Source organism: Myotis myotis, unplaced genomic scaffold (assembly GCF_014108235.1).
Source record: "Myotis myotis isolate mMyoMyo1 unplaced genomic scaffold, mMyoMyo1.p scaffold_m19_p_5, whole genome shotgun sequence".
NCBI classification, from domain to species: domain Eukaryota; kingdom Metazoa; phylum Chordata; class Mammalia; order Chiroptera; family Vespertilionidae; genus Myotis; species Myotis myotis.
The window spans coordinates 39,966,204-39,988,661 of NW_023416357.1; the positions used below are offsets into that span (position 1 = coordinate 39,966,204).

General features: G+C 37.8%; 2 protein-coding genes across 13 annotated transcripts in view; one reads left to right on the forward strand and one right to left on the reverse strand.

The window, feature by feature from the left end:
- Positions 1-15,029, reverse strand: part of GFM2 (GTP dependent ribosome recycling factor mitochondrial 2) — a 61,223-nt gene extending 46,194 nt beyond the window's left edge. For 6 of the 12 annotated variants that reach the window (XM_036310914.1, XM_036310913.1, XM_036310915.1 and 3 more), the window contains exons 1-7: positions 14,827-15,029; positions 12,131-12,217; positions 10,627-10,711; positions 7,752-7,809; positions 7,237-7,334; positions 3,229-3,354; positions 2,467-2,555 (exon numbers count right to left, since the gene is read on the reverse strand). In XM_036310914.1, coding sequence (XP_036166807.1) covers positions 2,467-2,555; positions 3,229-3,354; positions 7,237-7,334; positions 7,752-7,809; positions 10,627-10,711; positions 12,131-12,193 — 519 coding nt within the window. In that variant the 5' untranslated portion in view covers positions 12,194-12,217; positions 14,827-15,029. Of the gene's footprint in view, positions 1-2,466; positions 2,556-3,228; positions 3,355-6,714; positions 6,850-6,870; positions 6,944-7,100; positions 7,215-7,236; positions 7,335-7,751; positions 7,810-10,626; positions 10,712-10,930; positions 11,031-12,130; positions 12,218-14,652; positions 14,773-14,826 lie in introns of those variants that run through there. The other 6 variants (XM_036310916.1, XM_036310917.1, XM_036310918.1 and 3 more) reach the window with 6 other exon arrangements.
- Positions 15,030-15,108: 79 nt separating this feature from the next.
- Positions 15,109-21,698, forward strand: NSA2 (NSA2 ribosome biogenesis factor). Its single transcript, XM_036310932.1, has 6 exons — positions 15,109-15,259; positions 16,630-16,817; positions 16,904-17,054; positions 18,688-18,867; positions 20,532-20,724; positions 21,462-21,698. The coding sequence occupies exons 1-6, from the start codon at positions 15,257-15,259 to the stop codon at positions 21,527-21,529; spliced, it is 783 nt and encodes a 260-aa protein (XP_036166825.1). The 5' UTR covers positions 15,109-15,256; the 3' UTR covers positions 21,530-21,698.
- Positions 21,699-22,458: the final 760 nt, after the last annotated feature.

A 22,458-nucleotide genomic window follows, 5' to 3' on the forward strand; every position in this document is an offset into this window, starting at 1 on the left:
TGGAGGAAAGCAAACAACTGGATATAGAGTTCAAAACCATAGTTATAAGGTTTTTCAAGAATTTTCTAGAAGCTGCCGATAAATACAGTGAGACCCTGGAGGATATGAAAAAAGACCAACTAGAAATTAAGCATATACTGACTGAAATAAAGAATAATATACAGAGATCCAACAGCGGACAAGAGGATCGCAAGAATCAAGTCAAAGATTTGAAATACGAAGAAGCAAAAAAAAATACCCAACCAGAGAAGCAAAAAGAAAAAAGAATCCAAAAATATGAAGATAGTATAAGGAGCCTCTGGGACAACTTCAAGCGCACCAACATCCGAATTATAGGGGTGCCAGAAGAAGAGAGAGGGCAAGATATTGAAAACCTATTTGAAGAAATAATGACAGAAAACTTCCCCTACCTGGTGAAAGAAATAGACTTACAAGTCCAGGAAGCGCAGAGAACCCCAAACAAAAGGAATCCAAAGAAGACCATACCAAGACACATCATAATTAAAATGCAAGGGCAAAAGACAAAGAGAGAATCTTAAAAGCAGCAAGAGAAAAACAATCACCTACAAGGGAATACCCATACGACTGTCAGCTGATTTCTCAACAGAAACTATGCAGGCCAGAACGGAGTGGCAAGAAATATTCAAAGTGATGAATAGCAAGAACCTACAACCAAGATTACTTTACCCAGCAAAGCTATCATTCAGAATTGAAGGTCAGATAAAGAGCTTCACAGATAAGAAGTTCATCACCACGAAACCAGTATTATATGAAATGCTGAAAGGTATTCTTTATGAAGAGGAAGAAGAAAAACGTAAAGATAAAAATTATGAACAGCAAATACATATCTATCAACAAGTAAATCTAAAAATCAAGTGAAAAAATCTGATGAACAGAGTAAACTGGTGAATATAATAGAACCAGGGGCATAGAAAGGCAGTGGACTGACAATTCTTGGGGGGAAAGGGGTGTGGGGGTGCAGGAAGAGACTGGACAAAAATCGTACACCTATGGATGAGGACAGTGGGAGGAGTAAGGGCAGAGGGTGAGGTGGGATCTGAGTGGAGGAGAGCTATGGGGGGAAAAAAGAGGAACAACTGTAATAATCTGAACAATAAAGATTTAATTAAAAAAAAAAGACATTCTCTAACATAACCAATTATAATGATCACATTCAGAAGAATTTAAGTTGACACAATACATATACTCCATATTCAAATTTCTAAACGATATCCTTTGTAACTTTTTTGGGGGGTAGGGGGGCATCCAGGATCAAGCTGAAGATTAAGCTCTCTCCTTGGTGTCAATTTGTCCAATTTTTAAAAATATATATATTTTTTTTATTTCAGAGAGGTAGGGAGAGGGAGAGAGAGATAGAAATATCAATGATGTGAGAGGATCATTGATTGGCTGCCTCCTGTATGCCCCACACAGGGGAATGATCCTGCAACCCAGGTATGTGCCCTGACTGGGAATCGAACCCTGACCTCCTGGTTTATAGGTTGACACTCAGTCACTGAGCTATGCTGGCCGGGCAATTTGTCCGATTTTTAGGGATGTTAATTTTGATCACTTCATTGATACTATTTTTAGTAATTTTAAGATTAGAAAAAACAATGTGAGTTCTATATTCAACATATAACCGTTCTTGACATTACAAGACAAATGAGGTACCAGCTAAAGATAGCATAACTGATCCCAATAGCAGTAATTTAAGTCCATTTTCAAGGTTTATTCAAGAAGTTTTATATTAACTTTTGGGAGACAATTCTTCATGGGCCTCTCACATTTCTGCATGTTTTGTTCCGAACGGCACTGACGGTTTTTGTTCTAAACTAGATTTTCAAGGATGTTTGTATAACGAACATTAGAAAGATAGAAACAGTGTCTCCCACCAAAGCAAAAGGCAGGTTTGCTTACAACCCTGGAAGGAATGTCTCTCTTCAGCTAAGAGCAGGCGTGCTTACTGCCCACGGTAATATAGCTGCATTTTCTAAGCATGGGTTCCTCTGTGGTGCAGCTATCACCTTACTCCCTTTGGTCACTCGCTGGGACTAAGGGCTTGGGGTAACAGCACAAGAAAGTGCTGGAAGAAATAGCTGCAATGGCTATTACTATTTCTGTGACTAATAAAGTCTTTTGTCTCTAACTCAGGAGTCTTGTATATTCTGCCAAAATCCATAAAACTATGGCAAGCTAACTTGTTAGCATAAAAATAAGGTAGAATCTCAGACCTTTCACAATTCAACACTAGCTTTGATATTTCTTATGGAAAAGCAAACATACTTTCCTTTGTATAAAACAGCTGAGGTCACATCTCAATATTAAATTCCAACTTCCTTTAATTATAATTTGATTTACATCAGCTTACCAAATAAAGGGTTATACTAAACTAAATCTGACACCTTCTACTTTTTAAAAAAATCATGCTGTTCCATTTTTATTTTACTTTGGCATACTTTTTACCTCTACACCGGCTGAGGCATCAAACACAGCCACTGCACCATCGAGCACCCTCAGGCAGCGCTCAACCTCCAAGGTAAAGTCCACATGACCTAAGAAAGAGATGGAAAATATAACACTTAAAACCTTAAAACAAACAAACAAATGTGTTACTCAGCAATCCCACTTTGGGGATATATCTAAAAGAATTGAAAGGAGAGTATAACAAAGATATCTGCACACCTATGTTCATAGCAACACTATTCACGATAGCCAAGAGGTGGCAGCAATCTTTATGTCCACTGATGGATAAATGGTACAGATACAAAATTTTGTATATATATAAAATGTGTTATCTATATACAATGGAATACTATGCAGCCTTAAAAAGAAAGGAAATACTATCATATGCCACAGCATAAATGAACCTTGAAGGACTTTATGCTAAGTGACGTCAGCCAGTCACAAAACAACAAATATTGTATGATTCTACTAATATGAGGTATGTAGTCAATTCCATAGCTATAGAATTAGAATGGTGGTTACCAGGAGTGGTAGGAGACAAAAAGAATAATTGTTGAAAGGGTACAGAGTTTCAGGTCTACAAGATGAAAAAGTTGTGAAGATATGTTTCACAATAATACCAATACACTTAACACTACTTAATTGTACACTTAAAAATGGTTAAGATGATAAGTTTTATAGGTTTTTTATCACAATTTAAGAAAACACATACACAAACAAAACCCTGAAATGATACAGCATCACTGCTAGAACAGCACCTACCTGGTGTATCAATGAGATTGACTCTGTACCCCTTCCAATCAAATGTAACAGCAGCTGATTGAATAGTAATGCCTCTTTCTCGCTCTTGAGCCATGAAATCTGTCACTGTGTCTCCGTCATCAACATCTAACCAGGAAAAAGATGACATACTTAAGCTTAACCACAAGAGCATTTTCTTGGTATCTGATGTCTACCTAACAATTTAATTTTGCTTTAAAAAATTGTTCATAAAACATTTGGTTTAATATTTAGAGTCCTTAATCCTTCTCTAAACAAATCCTTATTTTAGAAAAAGCTCTTTCAGCATGATTAGCAATTTTCCCATAAAAATAATTTTTCTGTAACAATTGGGTTTAAAATATACTAAATATTTTAATTTTACTGAACCATATACTTCTTTCATTTTTTCCTAGTTTATTTTTTAACTTTTTATTTTTTAACATTATTTAACTTTTAACTTCTAGCTCAGTAAGTGTTAAATGGAACACTGTAGAGAAAAATTCCTCCCAAGTGATCCTTTTTAAACCCTTCTTATTACTAAATTTTCTAAAAAGGGGGGTGGGGTTGGGTAGGAGGAATTTATTTTTACAAATCCAAATAAAGTCTTGGTAGAACTTCTATAGCATAAAGTCATGAATAAAGTTCATCCTGATAATCGAAAAGTAATCTGCAGTATAATAAATTAATAAATTAAAAATAAATTATAATTTATTTTTTAAATTACAGTTATATTCAATATTATTTTTGTATTGGTTTCAGGTGTACAGCATAGTGATTAGACAATCATATACTTCACAAAGTGTGCCCCTCGTTATTTCCAGTACCACCTGGCACCACACACAGTCATTACAATATTACTGCTATATTCCCTGTGCTGTACTTTACATCCTGTGACTATTTTGTAAGTACCAATTTGTACTTCTTAATCCCCTCACCTTTTTCACCCAGCACCTCAAACCCCTCCCCTAAAATTCTTAACATAATGTATTTTATCCTCATTGAATTTATACAGTAAAATAAATGAAAAAAGGACTTCCAGTCAAGATGGCAGAGTAGGTAAATACTGTTTGCCTCTTTCCATGACGTCAAAATTACAATTAAATTCTAGAACAACCATCATTGAGAAGCACCTGAAGACTAGCTAAACAGAAGCCCTATAACTAAGGATATAAAGCCATGTTGAGACGAGTGGGTGGGGAAAGACACAGAATGGGCAGGTCCCACACCCGAAGTGGTTCCCCTGAGGAGCAAGGAGTCCCAGCTGAACACGACTCCCTAGCCCAGGGCTCCAGTGCCAGCAATAGGAGTCCCATCAGAACAGCTGTGAAAACCAGCAGGGACTGGGTCCGAGTGAGGAGGACAGCTGGAGACCTAGGCGTCCTCTTGAAGGGCCCACTTCCACTCACTCACTCAAACTCATCTGCCCTGGGCTCCAACACAGGGGCAGCAGCTGGAAAAGCATCAGGAACGCCTGGGAGGAACTGAATTGGCTAGCTTTAGGGTCAGGGCTGAAGGAGCTGGGGTCTGTCTGGAAAGCTCTTGGAGATGCAAGCGCTGGCAGGCGCACTGTTTCTTTGTTGAGCCCACCCCCAACCAGCAGGTATAGCGCAGGCAGGAACCGTATCTGTGCTCTCCATTAACCTGGCTAACACCGCTTGCCCTGCCCTGGTGATTACCTGAGACCTGCCTCACCCAACTGGTGCACCCAACCAAACCTCTTCCAGCGGCTTTTTTAAACGAGTGGTTCTGCCTTGGTTCGACCTGCAGACTTTCCTAAAATCTCTCGAAGGTCCAAAACCCCAAACAAGCAGCAGCTGGCCTTGGTGTGCCTTAAACCTCTGGCTAAGTGGCCCCAAGCCCGGCTTAAATGGTGCCTCTCAGCTTGCTCTGTAGCTCCCATCCGGTGACCACAGTCTGGCATAAACAGTGACCAGTCTTGCTTTGGAACACAGCTCCACTAAATGACCACAGCCCAGCACAAGGGGCAGCTGGCCTCAGCTCACAGCGTAGTGCCACCTAAGGGCCCCACGCCCAGACGTAAGCCCAGACTATGGCAGACAGCCTAGGTTCACAGCACAGCCTCTCCAAAATGCCTCTAAGCCCAGCACAAATGCCAACCAACCACAGATTAGTTTGTAGCTCCTACCAGGTAGATCCAACCTGGGCACAAACTGCAGCTGACCTTGTCCAGCACCAAAGTCTCTCCCAAGAGCTTCAAGAACCAGCACATCTGGTGGCCAGCTTCAGAACACACCAGAGCACTACTCACCCCGCTCCACAAACAACACACAAGAATGGTGGGCTCGGCCATCACCAGAGCCCCACTAACATTTCACCTAAAAGAACTAAAAAAGAACAACAAAGCCCAATGTAAAAAAAAAAAAAAAAAAAAAAAAAAAAAAAAAAGCCCAATGTCAGAAGGAAGAAATAATAAAAACTAGAGAAGTAAATGAAACAGAGAACAAAAAGATAATAGAAATACTAATGCAGTAGAGAGCTGGTTCTTTGAAAAGATGAATAAAATTAACAAGCCACCCTGACCAGTTTGGCTCAGTGGGAAAAGAACACTGAGGAGGACTGGAATCTTCCTTTGAAATGCACTCTGAGAGAAGATTACAAGAATCCAGAGAAATGGTTCTCAATACAGTGTACTTCAAAATCACTGCAGAGCTTTGGAAAAAGGTACTCATTTCCACTTCTGGTATTAGAGACCTGATGACCTCCATTGTAAATTTCAAAACAAACTGTTTTACCAGTAATAAAGAAAGGCACTTCATAATGATAACAGGGTTGATTCATCAGAGAAACGTAACAATCATAAATGTGTATGAGCCAAATACACCATCCAAGCATCGTACCTCAGACTTGCTGAACATCCAGGCCATACCAGACTTGTTGAAGCTTAATTTCCAGAGTGGGCATGGTTATTTAAAAACAAAAAAAGCTACATGGGGTTTGAAATGTGAATGCCTGATCAAGAACAACAGTTGTTTTTTTTTTGCCCAACCGGTTTGGCTTAGTGGATAGAGCATCGGCCTGCGGCCTGGAGGGTCCCAGGGTCCCAGGCTCGATTCCAGTCAAGGGCATGTACTTTGGTTGTGGGCACATCCCCAGTAGGAGGTGTGCAAGAGGCAGCTGATCGATGTTTCTCTCTCATCGATATTTCTAACTCTCTATCCCTCTCCCTTCCTCTCTGTAATAAATCAATAAAATATATTAAAAAAAAAAAAGAACAACAGTTTTCGACATGTTATAATTAAAAAATAAATCCAAAACTTAGGTAAAGACTACTACTACTGTGGAGGGAAAATTAACAAAACCCTTTATTTCTCGGCACGATCATTTGACCTCTGGTTAACTTTTTGGTTCTTTTCTTCTAGAAAACAGAAGTATGTCAACTACGTAGCTAGGCACACAACTTTTAGGAGAAATTTTGATTGGTAAGCTACACCTGAATTAGAGGAACTATAAATGGATTATATATACCTGATGGAGATACATAGCTTTAGGTTTCCCTGAGTAGGCCATGGCATGTCCCTTGTGGGAAACCCTGAAGGTAGTCCAGGGAGCTGTAAGAAGAGAGATTCATTTCTAGAGGGCATAAGTCTTCTAAGCCAGAGTGGCTCCTATAAATCTTGTTACCTTGCAATTAAGCAATCACTGTTGGCCAAAGACGACAGTTCCCAGATATCCATGTAGGCTGCTTTTAGAACTCCTACAAAAGAAACACCTTTTGCTGGTCTGCTGGTAAGTTATGGTTTCTGCCCTACAGCTTGAATAGACCAGTAGCCCACATTGTGGCCTAAGACAGTCTCATGAGTCTGAATATTTAGTTGAACCTAGAAAGACCCTTTTGTGGGTGTAGCAACTACCTTATTTGTATGTTGTGGTTTAGATAATAGTGCCTCCATGCCATACTCAAGATCTCTGGGTTGACTTCTTAATCAAAATATTTTCCAATAATGTTTTTGCTAATGGGGGATAGGGAGAGGAGGAATCCATTCTAACCTCCCAGTGATCTTGTGTATCCAGAATAGTACAATATTCTTTCTGTGGTGGTAGTTTTGCCTGCATCAATATGAGCCATAATTCCAATATTACGGATTCTGTTTAAAAGGGAGAAAAAAAAGACATGTGTTATCAGGTGGACATTACTAAAACTGTAAAACCCAAATATGCTGTGCAAATTTTGAAGCTGGTATAAATACTAGAAAAATAGAAAATATATCACGACCACAGTATTCTGACAAAATGAGTGTCAAAAGAACTAACTACAATCTTATAAATATCTTATATTTATTTCTATGAAAAGTGTGCTCTTCCTACATTAAAATTTTTTTCTTTCAATTGTGAAAATAGCTTCTAAGATACATAACATGTACTTATAATAAGGTAGGGCAAAAGTAACAGAAATGAGAGCATTTACTAACAATGCTGATTAATGATTAAACCCATGAGAGAAACCTGTAACTTTTCATGGTAGCCTATGTAAAAGACAATATCAACGAAAAGACAATACTTACTTAGCTATAGGAGGGCTGATGATGGAACGAAGAGATTTGATATCATTTCCTATTAAACCTAATGAAAAAAAGGTTTAAAATTAAACTGTTTAGGAAATTTTCCTTTAATTTACAGATGAAAGAAATTAAAGTAATTTTAAGCAAATACTGTAATTCTAATTAAAGTAAAATCTAAGCTAAATAGAAGTCTCATTTACCTAAAAATTATTTTCCTGAAATTTCTAAAGGCTATATATGCAATAAAACAACGTAAAGTTTTTAAACATCAATTTCTAAATCACATCCTTCGAAAAATATAGATTTACCCCAATCTCTGCCACACCTACAATTCCATAATAGAGCTTCAGATTAAGAATTAATGCTCATAAAAATTATCTTAAGGCAGTATATCTTGAACTAAAGAAAAATATAAAATGCAGTCCTATAAGCCTGCATTGTCAAGAGTTGAAAAGATAAGCACTCCTCATAACAGCTGATGATGAATTTCTATACAACTTGGAACTACCTTCCTTCAGCAATCCCAAGGACAAAATACCTTTAGAGTCAGGCTGGGAGGTGCTACTGAACAGAAGCTACTATAATAATCTAACACTTCTAAAAGGCCAAGTAGCATTTCTGGAATAAACAAGTCCATAATGACTTACTCTGTTTAACTCTATGTTAACCAGAAATGCACTAGAAAATCAATTTACAAAGTATTATATTTTATTGATAACATTAAAACAACAATGCACTTACATTTATAAATTTAATCTAGACCTTCCTGCTGTTTAAACCAGTTTTCCCAAATTTCTATAGTAAGAATTGTATTATATTTTGGAAACCCCATGGAGATTTGAAGCTGGAAAGATAATCTGTATTGCTACAGATAATTTTGCATGAGCAAAATACAGCAACTTAGATTCACATCAATAATGCAGGCCATTAAATTCACATGCCCTTAGAAGTAACAAAGACAGCCGAAACCGGTTTGGCTCAGTGGATAGAGCGTCGGCCTGCGGACTGAGGGGTCCCAGGTTCGATTCCGGTCGGGGGCATGTGCCTGGGTTGCGGGCACATCCCCAGTGGGGGATGTGCAGGAGGCAGCTGATCGATGTTTCTCTCTCATCGATGTTTCTAACTCTCTGTCTCTCTCCCTTCCTCTCTGTAAAAAATCAATAAAATATATTTAAAAAAAAAAAAAAAAAAAAAGAAGTAACAAAGACAATCAGTATTTTTACTCTATTTTTCTCACGTGACAAAGATGGGTAATGAGAAGAACAAAAGAATGAAACTAGTTTCATCAAGTCTCCCATATGCTTGCTTACTTCAAGCATAAGAAGAACTTTCAGAATTGGGAGCAGTCAGTTCCTCGGGCTCCCAGCTTTTATTTTTTCTATTTTTTATATTTTTCATAGAATTTTTATTTTATTTTCAATATACAAAATATATCTATTACCACATTGTAGATACAAAATAATTAGCCATTTACATGCAATAAACATTAATATTTCAAGAAAAATGATTTTAAATATTACTGAGACTATACACACAGTATAATATCACGAAAGTTGTAGGCAATATTAAAAATCTGCAAATAACAGGATTACTTCTATTATATTCTAAAATATTTTTTTCTCTGGCTCTATTTTTGTTCATCAGTTTATGTTGTTCATTATATTCCACAAATGAGTGAAATCATGTGATATTTATCTTTCTCTGACTGGCTTATTTCACTTAGCATAATGCTCTCCAGGTCCATCCATGCTACTGCAAATGGTAAGAGTTCCTTCTTTTTTTTACAGCAGCATAGTATTCCATTGTGATGTACCAGTTTTTAATCCACTCATCTGCTGATAGGCATTTAGGCTGTTTCCAAATCTTAGCTATTGTAAATTGTGCTGCTATGAACATAGGGGTGCATATATCCTTTCTGCTTGGTGTTTCTGATTTCTTGGGATATATTCTTAGAAGTGGGATTATTGGGTCAAATGGGAGTTCCATTTTTAACTTTTTGAGGAATCTCCATACTGTTTTCCACAGTAGCTGCACTAGTCTGCATTCCCACCAGCAGTGCACAAGTGTTCCTTTTTCTCTACATCCTTTCCAGCACTTGTCGTTTGTTGATTTGTTGATGATAGCCATTCTGACAGGGGTGAGATGTTGTTTTGATTTGCATTTCTCAGATGATTAGTGACTTTGAGCATGTTCTCATATGTTTCTTGGCCTCTTTCAAAAAGTGTCTTTTTAGGTCCTTTGCCCTTTTTTGAATGGATTGTTTAATCTTCCTTTTGTTAAGTTGTATCAGGCTCCCAGCTTTTAATAGCCTATTAGCTACCCTAAACTATCCCAGATAGAGAGTTAACCAAACTACTTCTCAAGAACCTTCAAAATAAATTATTCTGGTAAAGCTCTATTGACAGAAAACACTTTTGTATAAAAACTAGAAATGTACTAGAAAATCAATTTTCAGCAAGAGCACTCTACAAGTAGACTCACCTGCTAAACTTTTGAGCCAGCTACTAAAGCTGACTCAACCCTTCCCTTCATTCGGCTTATTAGGATGACCAGCAGATGAGGAGCATGAAGAAGTCTATTGGTGTTCCCTCCTGACATCTATCAGAATACTCCCTACTCCTGATAATCTCAAGGAAATAGCCAAGAAGTAAAAGGAGCCACTATTTCCAAAATGGTTGGAGCCCCTGAATAAGGGAGACGCTTACAAATGAGAGAGAGACTGAGGAAGGGGAGGAGAAAGGAGGAGAAGGGAGAGGAGGAAAGGGAGAGAGGACGAGGAGGGGTCAATGAGAGAAGGAGGGAGGAAAGGAGACGAAGAGGGAAGAGGTAGAGAGAAGCAAGCAATGTAAGTAAAATGAGAAGAATCTAACAGTATTACCTGGCAGGGAACTGTAACTTCTTCCAAGAGGCACAAGTGGCTTTATTCGTTTTAAACTTGCTCTCATTCTAGAGCAATACATATTCTAGTGAGGAGAAAAAGAAACGACATTAACTTTGTCAGCATGACTCATTACAGTAGTTTTAACATCGTAACTATGCTTTGTCAGAGGACAAAATACTTTAAATCTCCTTAAAGCAGTCCCAATTTATTAACTCCAATTCTTTTTAAAAGTGACAACCCAAATTATACTACAGGAAAGACAAAGAATAAAATTAAGACTAGTTTGCTATTTTAAGCTGACCTTAGATGCCAGTTCTCCTAGACCTGCAGCATTTATCATCACAGAGAACTTGATAGAAAGACAAGCTCTCAGGACCCACTCCAAACAACGGAACCAGATGCTGTGGAGATGGGGCAGAACAATCGGTGTTATAACAAGCTCTCCAGGTGATGCTGATAGCTACAGTTTGAGAACCAAGATCCTGAAGTTTCCAGAGACTCATTAATATTAAAAAGGTCTCTCACTGGCTACTCCTTCAACTGCAAAGAGATGGTGGGGGTCATGAACTCTAAAACTATTGGATGTTTTCAGGATTTAAAAGAGTGCCTACAGATTAGAATCACCTGGAAAGCTTTTAAAAAACATTTGGGCCCTAGGTTTCGTTCAGTGGATAGAGCGTCTGCCTGTGGACTGAAGGGTCCCAGGTTCGATTCCGGTCAAGGGCACATGCCCGGGTTGCAGGCTCCATCACTAGTTGTGGGGGAGTGTGCAGGATCCTCTCTCATCATTGAGATTTCTATCACTCCCTCTCCCTTCCTCTCTGAAATCAATTAAAAAACAAACAAACAAAAAAACATTGGGGTGGGGGAAGCAGGGGCTGGCATTTTAAAAAGTTGCCCAGGAATCTTCGAATGGTCCCACGTAGATACTGAATATTCTCCATCCCAATTTATACTTGGACCACTAGATACACATTTAATGGCTGACAATGTATTTGGAATTGTTACAGTTAAGAGTATGTAATGATTTGGGGCTGCCACAAACTGCCTTTTATATCATCATGGAATATAAAAGCTTGTGCCTTCTATATTATTTCTTCATTAGTTACCAAGTTTCTAGCAATAAAGCACTATTATCCTAGGAAAATATTTTAAAAGTAAAGAAGAAACTCAAAGCTATTAAAATTTTCACCAAGGTAATGATCAAGGTAAGACAGTGTGTGTAGTCTAAAAGCATTAGCAATGAAAACACTAGAGAAAAACTGTAATTGTTTGGGCCACTAATGACCTCAAAATGGAATACAGAAATAGATATTCTTCAAAATGCTGCAAAGGTGGTTTTAAAGCAGTAAAATGAATTTATAAACTAATGATAAGGCATGCTTCTTCTTGGTTACAGGTTCTCCCATACCTGTAAAAAAGATATATATATATCTATCTATCTATCTCCTTTGGGAAATAAAGTAAATGAAGTATATTTAATTTTACAAGAAAAACTTACACAAATGTGCAAGCTGGATATTTTCTTATGATTCACTGCAAATATCCTCAAGTTGGACAACATCTTGGCCCTCTAAACTGTTATCCTCTGAAAAAGAAATATACAAGATTATAAAACTAAGTTTACATATTCCATGTCAGTAATACATATGTAAGGCGTATGTAGATATGTGGTGAAAATGTATTACTTTTAAAAAGTAGGAACAATATTTTTAGCTATCAAAAACAATGCATTTTTCAGAAAATGGAAATTCTGACTAAACATGAGGAATACAGTTCCAAGCTTAAAGTGTTCCTTGTTCTTTTCAACATGCTTTTAATTCTTCAAAAAAATATACAAAGATAGTATAGAAAAAGATTTATTTAAATTATAAAAATATATCATACCAACCAAAATTTTTATGTAAAATGTATAGAATTAAGTATAGAAAGGTTAAACATCTACCTACATGTCGGTAATTTTTCATTGGTAATATAACTTTTTTAATTATCCGTATATTCTGATTTTTTCTACCATAAATATGTAAAAAAATATACAAAAGCAAGTCCTCTTCTATAATTATAGAAACTAAGCATCTTTAGTTTTAAAACATTTACTAAATATGTTAGTAAATGTTCTCTATGTTTCGAGTACACTAACAAAGCTATGAGAAATGCATGGAAGCATTTGATTGGATGGAGAGACAAAAACAGATAGGGTTAAACCAGTGTGCCCAATATTATGTAAGAAGCCATGTCAAAAGATTATTATTCCTCTTAAATTTGCTTTTTTCTGTATCTTAAGACAGAAATATTCACTATCCATATTCAGGAAGTCACCAAATCCTTTTGATTTTACTTCCTAAATATATCTTGAATCCACTCCCTCTTCATTTCTAACGCCAAAGTGCAGGATGTTTGCAAAATCATGCACGTTAGATCTCTTCTAAAATAGAACAATGGATTCTAACATAACAGAACAGAAAAAGTTCACTAGTATGATTTGCTTTCCCATGGCAACTAACCTTTAAGAAACTATCACTAGTCAAAGCCTACTACAGCGTCCACAATTTTCTGAAAAGATAATTAAAATAATCTTTCCTTTCCCAATCATAAATACATGTATGTATAAGGCTGAATCTTCTTACACTTCAACCAAAAAATTTTTAAAAAGATATATAGTAACAAATACAGAAGCAGGAATGAGATGCCAGCTGTTTTCTACTACATCAGACATTAAAGCAGTGGTTGTCAACCTTGGCTACACATTAGAATCACCTGGGAATCTTTTTAAAATCCTGATTTCTGGGCCTCATCCTTCAGAAATTCTGTTTCTTTGTTTTGGGGTGGAGCCACAACATTAGTAACAAAGAAACAGAATTTCTGGAGGATGGGGCCCAGAAATCAGGATTTTAAAAAGATTCCCAGGTGATTCTAATATGCAGCCAAGGTTCACAACCACTGCATTAAAGAGACTTACAAAATTGTAAACCAAAGTAAAACACTCTTCAAACTATTTTTGTTTTGGAAACTGGGCATTTTTCATAAAACTTATTACTTACATTAACATTTAATGGACGTATAACTTTTTAATGAGTGACTAAAATATTTTAACGTTTTGCTTTAATTTCTAATATTTGAATATCAATTATAACCCATATAAACAAACCTCTCTAGAGTTCTGAATCATTTTTAGGAGTGTGAAGGGTTCCAATAGACCAAAAATTTTGAGACACTTACTCCAACACCGTGTTTCCCAAAGAGAGTGCCCATCATTATTTTAGGTTATAGACCAAAAAAAAAAAAAAAATTGTTTACTAAATAATTAGAAAAAATAGCCAACAAATCCTGTGATTTTATACACAGTGTTGTTTAAGGTGATGTGATGAAGTTAAATTAGTTTACATAAGACAATGTATGGGGAAATGTTAAGTAAATAATATAACATAGTAAAATATGAAGTAAATAACACAGGTGACATTCATCTATGACCAGTCTTACAAGGTAGTCCTCAAATCACTCAAGTGGGAAATGCTGTTTTAATCCATTAACACATACCTTCAAATAAACCACATCTTGTCACTTCCTTCCTTAAGGTTTTTATCATAAATCTACCCCAGCTCCCTTCACAGCTCTGCACTCTCCTATTCCCTGCTCTACGCTGGGGAGCTGTACCAGAATTCCCCAGCACGCCGCGCTCTGCCACCTTTACACCTGTGCGGTCGCCGCCGCCTGAAAGCGTCCTGGAGTTCCCAAAGCCCCTCCCCGGCAAATTCCTACTCAACCTCCAAGCTCCTTGGAAGCCTTTCCTAATTCCCCACAAAGTTTTAATACTACCCTCTCGGTGTTTTTATAACACTTGGAGTTTATATTCACTCATGACAAATAGGGTATTTACACGTTCTCTCCACTACTGTGAGCTCCCCCAAAGCAGGGCTCTTCTACCAGCAGTGCCTGGCACAACGCCTCGTTTTTCTGACCTATAGCACTTACGGCACCTCGGTGGTTTTCTTCTTCCCCGTGGGCAGAAGAGTGGTATCTTACCAGGGTTAACCATTGAGTTATTCATCCTTAGACTGGAGAATGCTTCAGTGCTCACTAAAAGCTGTTTAACACCCGATGGCATAAGAAGGGCTGTTGCATCCTTGAAGGTCAGCGGTGCCCCAGGCGGGCAAGGTCTTAGGCACGCGGAGCCGCGCCAAGCGGTTCGGTACCCACCTGGCGTTCAGGCGCATCACGGAAGCCAGCGTTTTCCCTCCAGGCTGTTGTGAGCGGGAGTCCGGGCCGCGCAAAAGTCTGCACAGACAGCAAGCCGCAACGTCCGCCTACCTCGGGGAACGCCGTGGTGCCTCTAGAACCGATCCTATATCCTCTCGCTTCTGCCCCCACTGCCCCGACACTTGCAGCACACTACTTCCGGTGGTGCAACACTCAAACGCCTCCGACCAACAACTTCCGCTCTTCTCGCTAAAGGCGGAGAACAGAGCTCGGAACGAATGCGTCGAGCTTTCGCTGGAGTCGGTCGTTTGAGAAGTGCCCCTTTCCTGTCGCGAGTTGCGAAGAGGTGGTTCGCGTGTCTCTGAAACCCGAGAATTGAGAGCTTCTTCGCGCCCGGGGGACTGCACCCGGCGGCCCGGCGGCCGTCACCATGGTAAGGAGGTGGCCTCGGGCGCTCGCTACGTGGGGCGTCAGAGATGGTGGGGTCTAGGGTCCCTGGGGCGCTGGGGCTGGGGTCAGAGGTGGTAGGCGGAAGTGAGGTTCAGCTGGAGGGAATGAGAATAGACCTCGAGGGGTCGGCTCCGTGGGATGAAAAGAAACCTTAACACTGGGGACACAGAATGGGGTATTTGCCAGAGCACAAGCTTGAGAGCAAGACGGGATCACTCTTTTAAATTTCTGGTTTTACCATATGTTGCGGGGCCATCGGTGCCAGAACCTAGCGATAACCCTACGCTGTAGGCATTAAGCCCGCCGCCACCTCATTTCACTGCTGAGGAAGCTGAGGGCATGCCTTGGCACTGGCCGGCTCACAGCCACGCCTGGCTGCCAGGTCCTACTACAGCTGTACTCTGTTTCTGTGCAACATAAATTCCACGTACCTTGCACCTGGTTGCTGCAGTTTGTGTGCTAGCAGTTGAAAACACCACACCTGATGCATAGTACCCTGCTACTTAGCATTATTCTCCGTGGAGTTGGCTTTGTGTCATTATTTTATTTTTGCAGTATTAAAATCCAAATGGACTGGGGCTTCATATTGAAACAGAATTGGCATATAAAATAGGCAGTTAAAAAGCAAAGGGGATCTCAGACATTGCTGGTGAAATGCAAAATAGTACAGCCACTTCAGAACATTGGACATATGTCCAAAGAGGTATATGCATGTTTATTCGCTAAAAAGTAGGAGGAAACAGGTATCCATCACTGGTCCGTGGATAAACAAATGGTGGTCTGTCCATACAATGGATACTACTTGGCAGCGAAGTAAAGGAAGTGCTAATACATGCAACATGTGGGGAATCTCCAAAGCCTTATGCTAAGTGAAAGAAGCGAGATGCAACAGGTAGATATTGTAGATTCCATTTGCATTTCATTCTGGGAAAGGCAAAACTAGAGCAAAAGAAACCAGATTGGAGGCAGTAAAAGAGGAATGACTGCCAAGTGGCACAAGGCAACTTTCTGGGGGTTGGAAATATTTTCTATCTTGATTTTGGTGCTTAAACAACTGTATAGTTTGTCAAAACTGACAACTGTGTGAGCTCCTGAATCAGATCATCCCTTTGGTATAGTTAAGTGGATTTTGGGCAGTTCCCTTCAGTGAACAGTAACTTTCACTGAGATTATTAAATGTATATCCTGATGCCTAATATCATCCACGATCAAAATTTATTTAACATATATCATGATAATAGATAATACTGCAAGTGTTACTTAAGGAAGAGAACATTTGGGTGAGATAGAATCTTCTGTATCTCATATGTTGCTCAAAAGAAATTAAAGTTAACATTTCTTGTATCATGATAGCCACAAAACGAGTATATTGAGTTACACCGGAAGCGCTATGGATACCGTTTGGATTACCATGAGAAAAAGAGAAAGAAGGAAGGTCGAGAAGCTCACGAACGTTCAAAGAAGGCGAAAAAGATGATTGGTCTGAAGGCTAAGCTCTACCATAAACAGCGCCATGCTGAGAAAATACAGATGAAAAAGACGTAAGTGATCGTTTGTTGTAGCAAGTTAACATCTTTTGAGTAAGTTATTAAAAATGGTAATGTTGAATCTTTTCCCTTTTTGGTAGTATCAAGATGCATGAAAAACGAAACACCAAACAAAAGAATGATGAAAAGACTCCACAAGGAGCAGTACCTGCATATCTACTGGACAGAGAGGGACAGTCCCGGGCTAAAGTACTTTCCAATATGATTAAACAAAAACGAAAAGAAAAAGCGGTAAGCAATAAAAAATTAAGTCTTTACCTTTTTTTTGTTCAGGAGAATTAAAATCAAATTTGAGGGGCTTGATTTGTTTTTTCAGTTTAATTGTAACAGACTGTGTACAGTTGTTTGTGATAACTCACTACATTCGGACCAGTGCCCAGTTTAATTGTAAACATGAAGTCCAACTATTCTCACTTAGATGTAGAAGTCTTTGTAAATTTCATTTTGTGTAAAATGTTTAAGTAATATAATTGCTTTCTCATCAGCCAGCAAGCACATTTTAGTATTAGTTTTCTTGAAAATTTATTAGAAAACAACGAATCTTTAGTTTTTAAAAAATTATTTAAAAACAAAAAGTGAGTAAGCAGTGAATCTCAAATTTAGTATTTTAACAGCTTCCTAAACTTGACAGCTCCTAATACTGTGCTTTTGTGGAGAAGGAGACAACCGCTGCTTGTTTATGCTGCCGTGCAGTGTGTTAAAATTGGGTTAAAAGTTAGATAGTGGAGCCCTAGCCAGTTTGGCTCAATGGATAGAGCACTGGCCTGTGGACTGAAGGGTTCGATTCCAGTCAGGGGCACATGCCTGGTTGCGGGCTCGATCCCCAGTGAGGGGCGTGCAGGAGGCAGCTGATTAGTGATTCTCTCTCATCATTGATGTTTCTGTTTCTCCTCCCTTCCTCTCTGAAATCAATAAAAATATATTTATTAAAAAAGGAAAGGTTGGATAGTGAGAAACATCCCCAGGTGATTGAACACAAATAAAAATTCAGCAGTTCTTAAAAATTTTTTCTGGATTGTGCTTAGTGTTAAATTCTGCTAAAAATGGAGGAAAGGCATAGATGCTACTTACACATTTGGTGGTAGATCAGTAGAAATCCAGGAAGCAGTAGGATATGTGGTAACTATATTTAAAGAACTTTCACAGTCTCCAAATTTCATTTTTAAGATGTTACTGCGGGTTTTTTGTTACGTAATTATCCAAAATGAGAATGGTAGAACTTTAGCACCGAAAGAAACTTTAGAGACTATCTAGCTATCCCCTCCGTATTTTACAGATGAAGAGATTGGAGTCTGGGAGGTTGTAAATCATCTGCATGGTCACGTGTCTATGAATTGGTAGAATAACCTCTCAGACCTTTGCATTAGTAATAAGTCCAGAATTCTTCCTACTGTCTTTCACTTCTTCAGTTTTTTCACAGAATTTAATGTGCATTCTAGGGAAGTACAAAATATCTGGTGATGCATTTTGTCTAGTAATGCATTCTAAAAATCCATTTGAGGTAGAAATACAAAGATAGGTTAAAAGACAGTCTTCCAGTTTTACACTTTAGTAGTAAGCACATATACTGCCTAAGAAGTCATTGCCTTAGTACAGGTGGTATTTTTCATCCATAACAAAGCTTTAAGATTTTTAGCTTAAGCAAACCATTTTATTTAATAACGTACCTATGATATGTAAACTAGTTTCAATTATTCGGGGGTTTGTAAGGAAACAGTGCAGACCTCTAGAAAACATTGGAGCCATGATCTTGTTGGTTAAGGAAAAAAGTGAAGTACGGCTTTGTACAACTAAAACGTGCATGACTTCTTATTCCCATTGTCTTTTACTAACAATGTAAATTTTAACTGTGGTCTATTTTTAGGGAAAATGGGAAGTCCCTTTGCCCAAAGTTCGTGCCCAGGGAGAAACAGAGGTATTAAAAGTTATTCGAACAGGAAAGAGAAAGAAAAAAGCATGGAAGAGGATGGTTACTAAAGTCTGCTTTGTTGGAGATGGCTTTACTCGAAAACCACCTAAATATGAAAGGTTCATTAGGCCAATGGTAAGTCCCTTGCAAGAGTGCAGTGGCTTAAATATTAGTTCCTGTATTAAACTAGATAAAGTACATTCGTTTCCTGAAATTCCTAAATTGATATAAAATACTAGTATAGCTTGAAAGACATTTTAAGATTGTTTTTGTTATTTTAAATTTTAAAGGATTGCTTAGGACTTTTCCACTATCATCAAAATCTTGTCTTCAGTTTCATAAGAGATTTGAGATGAAAAAAAGAATTTCCATTACGTTGTCAGTGAATCTTCACTTTTAAAAATGGCTTATTAGGATCTTCATTTTCCACATGAAGTAATTTTATTCATTCAGTAAGTGATCTATATGCCTGACTCTTGTCTGAGAGCAGTTAAAAAACTTGAGTAGGGCTGTTTTCAAGAGTCAATTCTGGTTTACTAAGGTGAGTAGCTTAATGCTTGAAAACATTCAGTATGCAAACATTGCATTAAGCAAGTTTAATGTAAAAGTGGGACTTTACTTTCTTATTGACAGCAGTAATGGTCAAAACCAGTCGACCTATTTCTCCCCTTCCCCTCCAATCCCCTCCACCCCCCACCACAACCAAATATAATTGAAGATACATTTTTACAAAAGCCTTTAAACAGACTGAATTATTCTCCCAACTGGGTACCCAGCCTGCTTAGAGAAACAAAGAATCAGAGGAAAGTTGGCAGTGTCACTCTAGCTCTCAACCTGAATTTTTAATGGATTAAAATGTCAAACAGGCTGTTTCTATAAATAAAGTTCTATTGGAACACAGTCATGCCTGTTGATACTGTCCATGGCTATTTTTTTTCTGCAGAATTTGAGTAGTTTTCAACAGAGACCATATGGCCTGCAAAGCTTAAAATGCTCAATTTAGGTCATTTATGGAAATCATCCCATCCACCAATCTCTAGATTCCATCATGGACTCCCCTTAATTGATTTCATATTCATAATCTTCTAAATACAATTTGGTGATCTTATCTGTTCTACAGAGAGAGGACATGCCAGTCAGGTTGTTCTAGACTCAGTAGCTTGGCAGATACATATTTTGTGAATTAACCAGATGGCATTCTGAATGGTTCCTTGCCAGCTTGATTAATGAGTCCTTTACTAAGAACTTGATTTAGTATCATTTGCTGCCTACCTCTATTTAGTTAATTATCGCATTCAAGAGACTGCAAAGTGTTGTGGCTTTTTAACATGCCACATTCCTAAAGACCACATCGAGGTGACTGGGTGACTATGGTCTCTTCCAGTCCTTGACCAGTGTTACCATCAGTGCAAAGAAAGCTAACAACTTTCATCATGGAAGTTAGCTGAGGTACATAAAGACTTGGAATCAGAATGCTTAAATTTGATTGCATCCATACACCATTTAACCTGTGAACAAGTCATTTAGCCTGCTAATCTTTTTTTTATTGTTTTAAAAAAAGTAGGGTAATTGTATTTATCCTGTAACTGAGATTTTTAGTCTGTAGAATTAACTATAGGGAAATTTATTCTGTAACTGAGATTTTTAGTTTGTAGAATTGCATTTTTATTTGATGCCTTAAGATTTTACTTTCAATTCTTTTGTTTTTTGTTTTTGAGACTTGGAAAAGATAAGCAAAAAAAGACCATTACTCATTGTTAACCTTTTGGACTCAAACATCCTTGCATTTGACTTACTAGGGCTTACGTTTCAAGAAGGCCCATGTAACACATCCTGAACTGAAAGCTACCTTTTGCCTGCCAATACTTGGTGTAAAGAAGAATCCCTCCTCCCCACTTTATACAACCTTGGGTGTTATTACCAAAGGTACTGTCATCGAGGTGAACGTGAGTGAGTTGGGCCTTGTGACACAAGGAGGCAAGGTTATTTGGGGTAAGTAAATTTGTTAGTATGGGGATGCTGCTCTTGTAATCCTAAAAACAAATTTTCAAGTTGACATAAAGTACACAGCAAACTGTAATGTGGAAGACATAGATAAGTTCACACTTGATGTAAAGCAGATTTATATCTTTAGGAAGAATACTTTTTGTAGAAAAAGTAGTTATGAATATAATTTAACTTAGTTTCAGTTATATGAGATGTACTACATTGCTAGACTTTGATGCTATATTTAAAAAGAAATTAATTACCAGGGAAACAGATGCCAAGATATGGTTATAACTAAAAAATATTGGAATATAATAAATTAACCGTGAGTGGAAGAAGGAAAGCATATATCAAACAGCCACACTCTTTCAGTGGTAATGAAAAACTAAAATGTCATGTAATTATAAATTCCTTTTCCTCATTTTCTTGCTTTTCTGCTTTTAATGCCCAGATATTCCTAAACTTGAATGTTCTTTGAAAGGGAAGAATCCTATATAATAACAGGCTAATATGCAAATTGTCCCTTTGGCCAGGAGTTCAACCAGGGGGTGGGGCCGGTCAGCCAACCACCTGGATCGGGGGTGGGTCAGCCAGACCCCACCCATGCACGAATTCATGCACTGGGCCTCTAGTATCTTCTATAACTCTTAAAAGTAGTAAATTAGAAATATTGGGGCAAAGGTTATATTTTTTAAAGTTTTTATTAGCTAACATCCCTCTTTTTCTTCATTTTGTTTCCTTAGGAAAATATGCTCAGGTTACCAACAATCCTGAAAATGATGGGTGCATAAATGCAGTCTTACTGGTTTGACAGCAGTTTCATACAAGTAACTTTGTAATTGTTGAAGATTATGCACCAATCAGGAAAATTCCTTTACTATGATGTTTCTGAGTGCTATCAAACAGCTAACATGTCTGCAATCATCAAGAGAATTATTTATTCTATTGTAAAGAACATTAAAATGGCCCAGTTTTACAAATTGGTCTTTATTTTGGGGTCTGTTTATCACTTAGGTGCTCATGAAATTGAATGATTAAAAAAAGCAATTATAACAGTTTCCTACTTCATCAATAACTATCTGTTTTAATAAGTGGGTATTCAGCATGCAGATCTAACATTTCTGGAAAGCCAGTGTAGTTAACACCTTTTATCCTAAGAGTTAATGCACACTTAATATGGGGCCTACGCTATAAAACTGTCATATCTAAAACCTCACCTCATTATTTATTCATCATTAGTCCTAAAAATGTAGCATTAACACACCTGGTAATGTTAAGTTTATAAAGTATTCACATTGAAGGCATACGAGAAAAGGTACACTACAGTAAGTCGAATTCAGAAGAAATTTAGATAAATCTTTTCTCCCGTAATTCTTAATTTCTTCAGACAGTAAGTCAGTAGTTAGTATGTTAAACATTTTCTTCTCTTACCATATATAGTAACACCTACTTGGAACTGTGCTTTCTACTTGCAACATGAAAAACACCAAAATGTTTATACTTTTAGCATTTTCTGTATTCTGAACTCGGTAGTACAGTGGGGCCTTGACTTACGAGTGTCCTGACTAATGAGTTTTTTGAGATAGCAGCTGTCTCTCAGCCGATTTTTTGCATTGAGTTGACAGTAATTTGAGTTAACGAGCTCGGTCTCGGAACGAATTAAACTCCTAAGTCAAGGCCCCACTGTATATTTCTATTTTTAGAGTCTGAAATTTGTTTAAATCCAGAAAAAATGGTTTT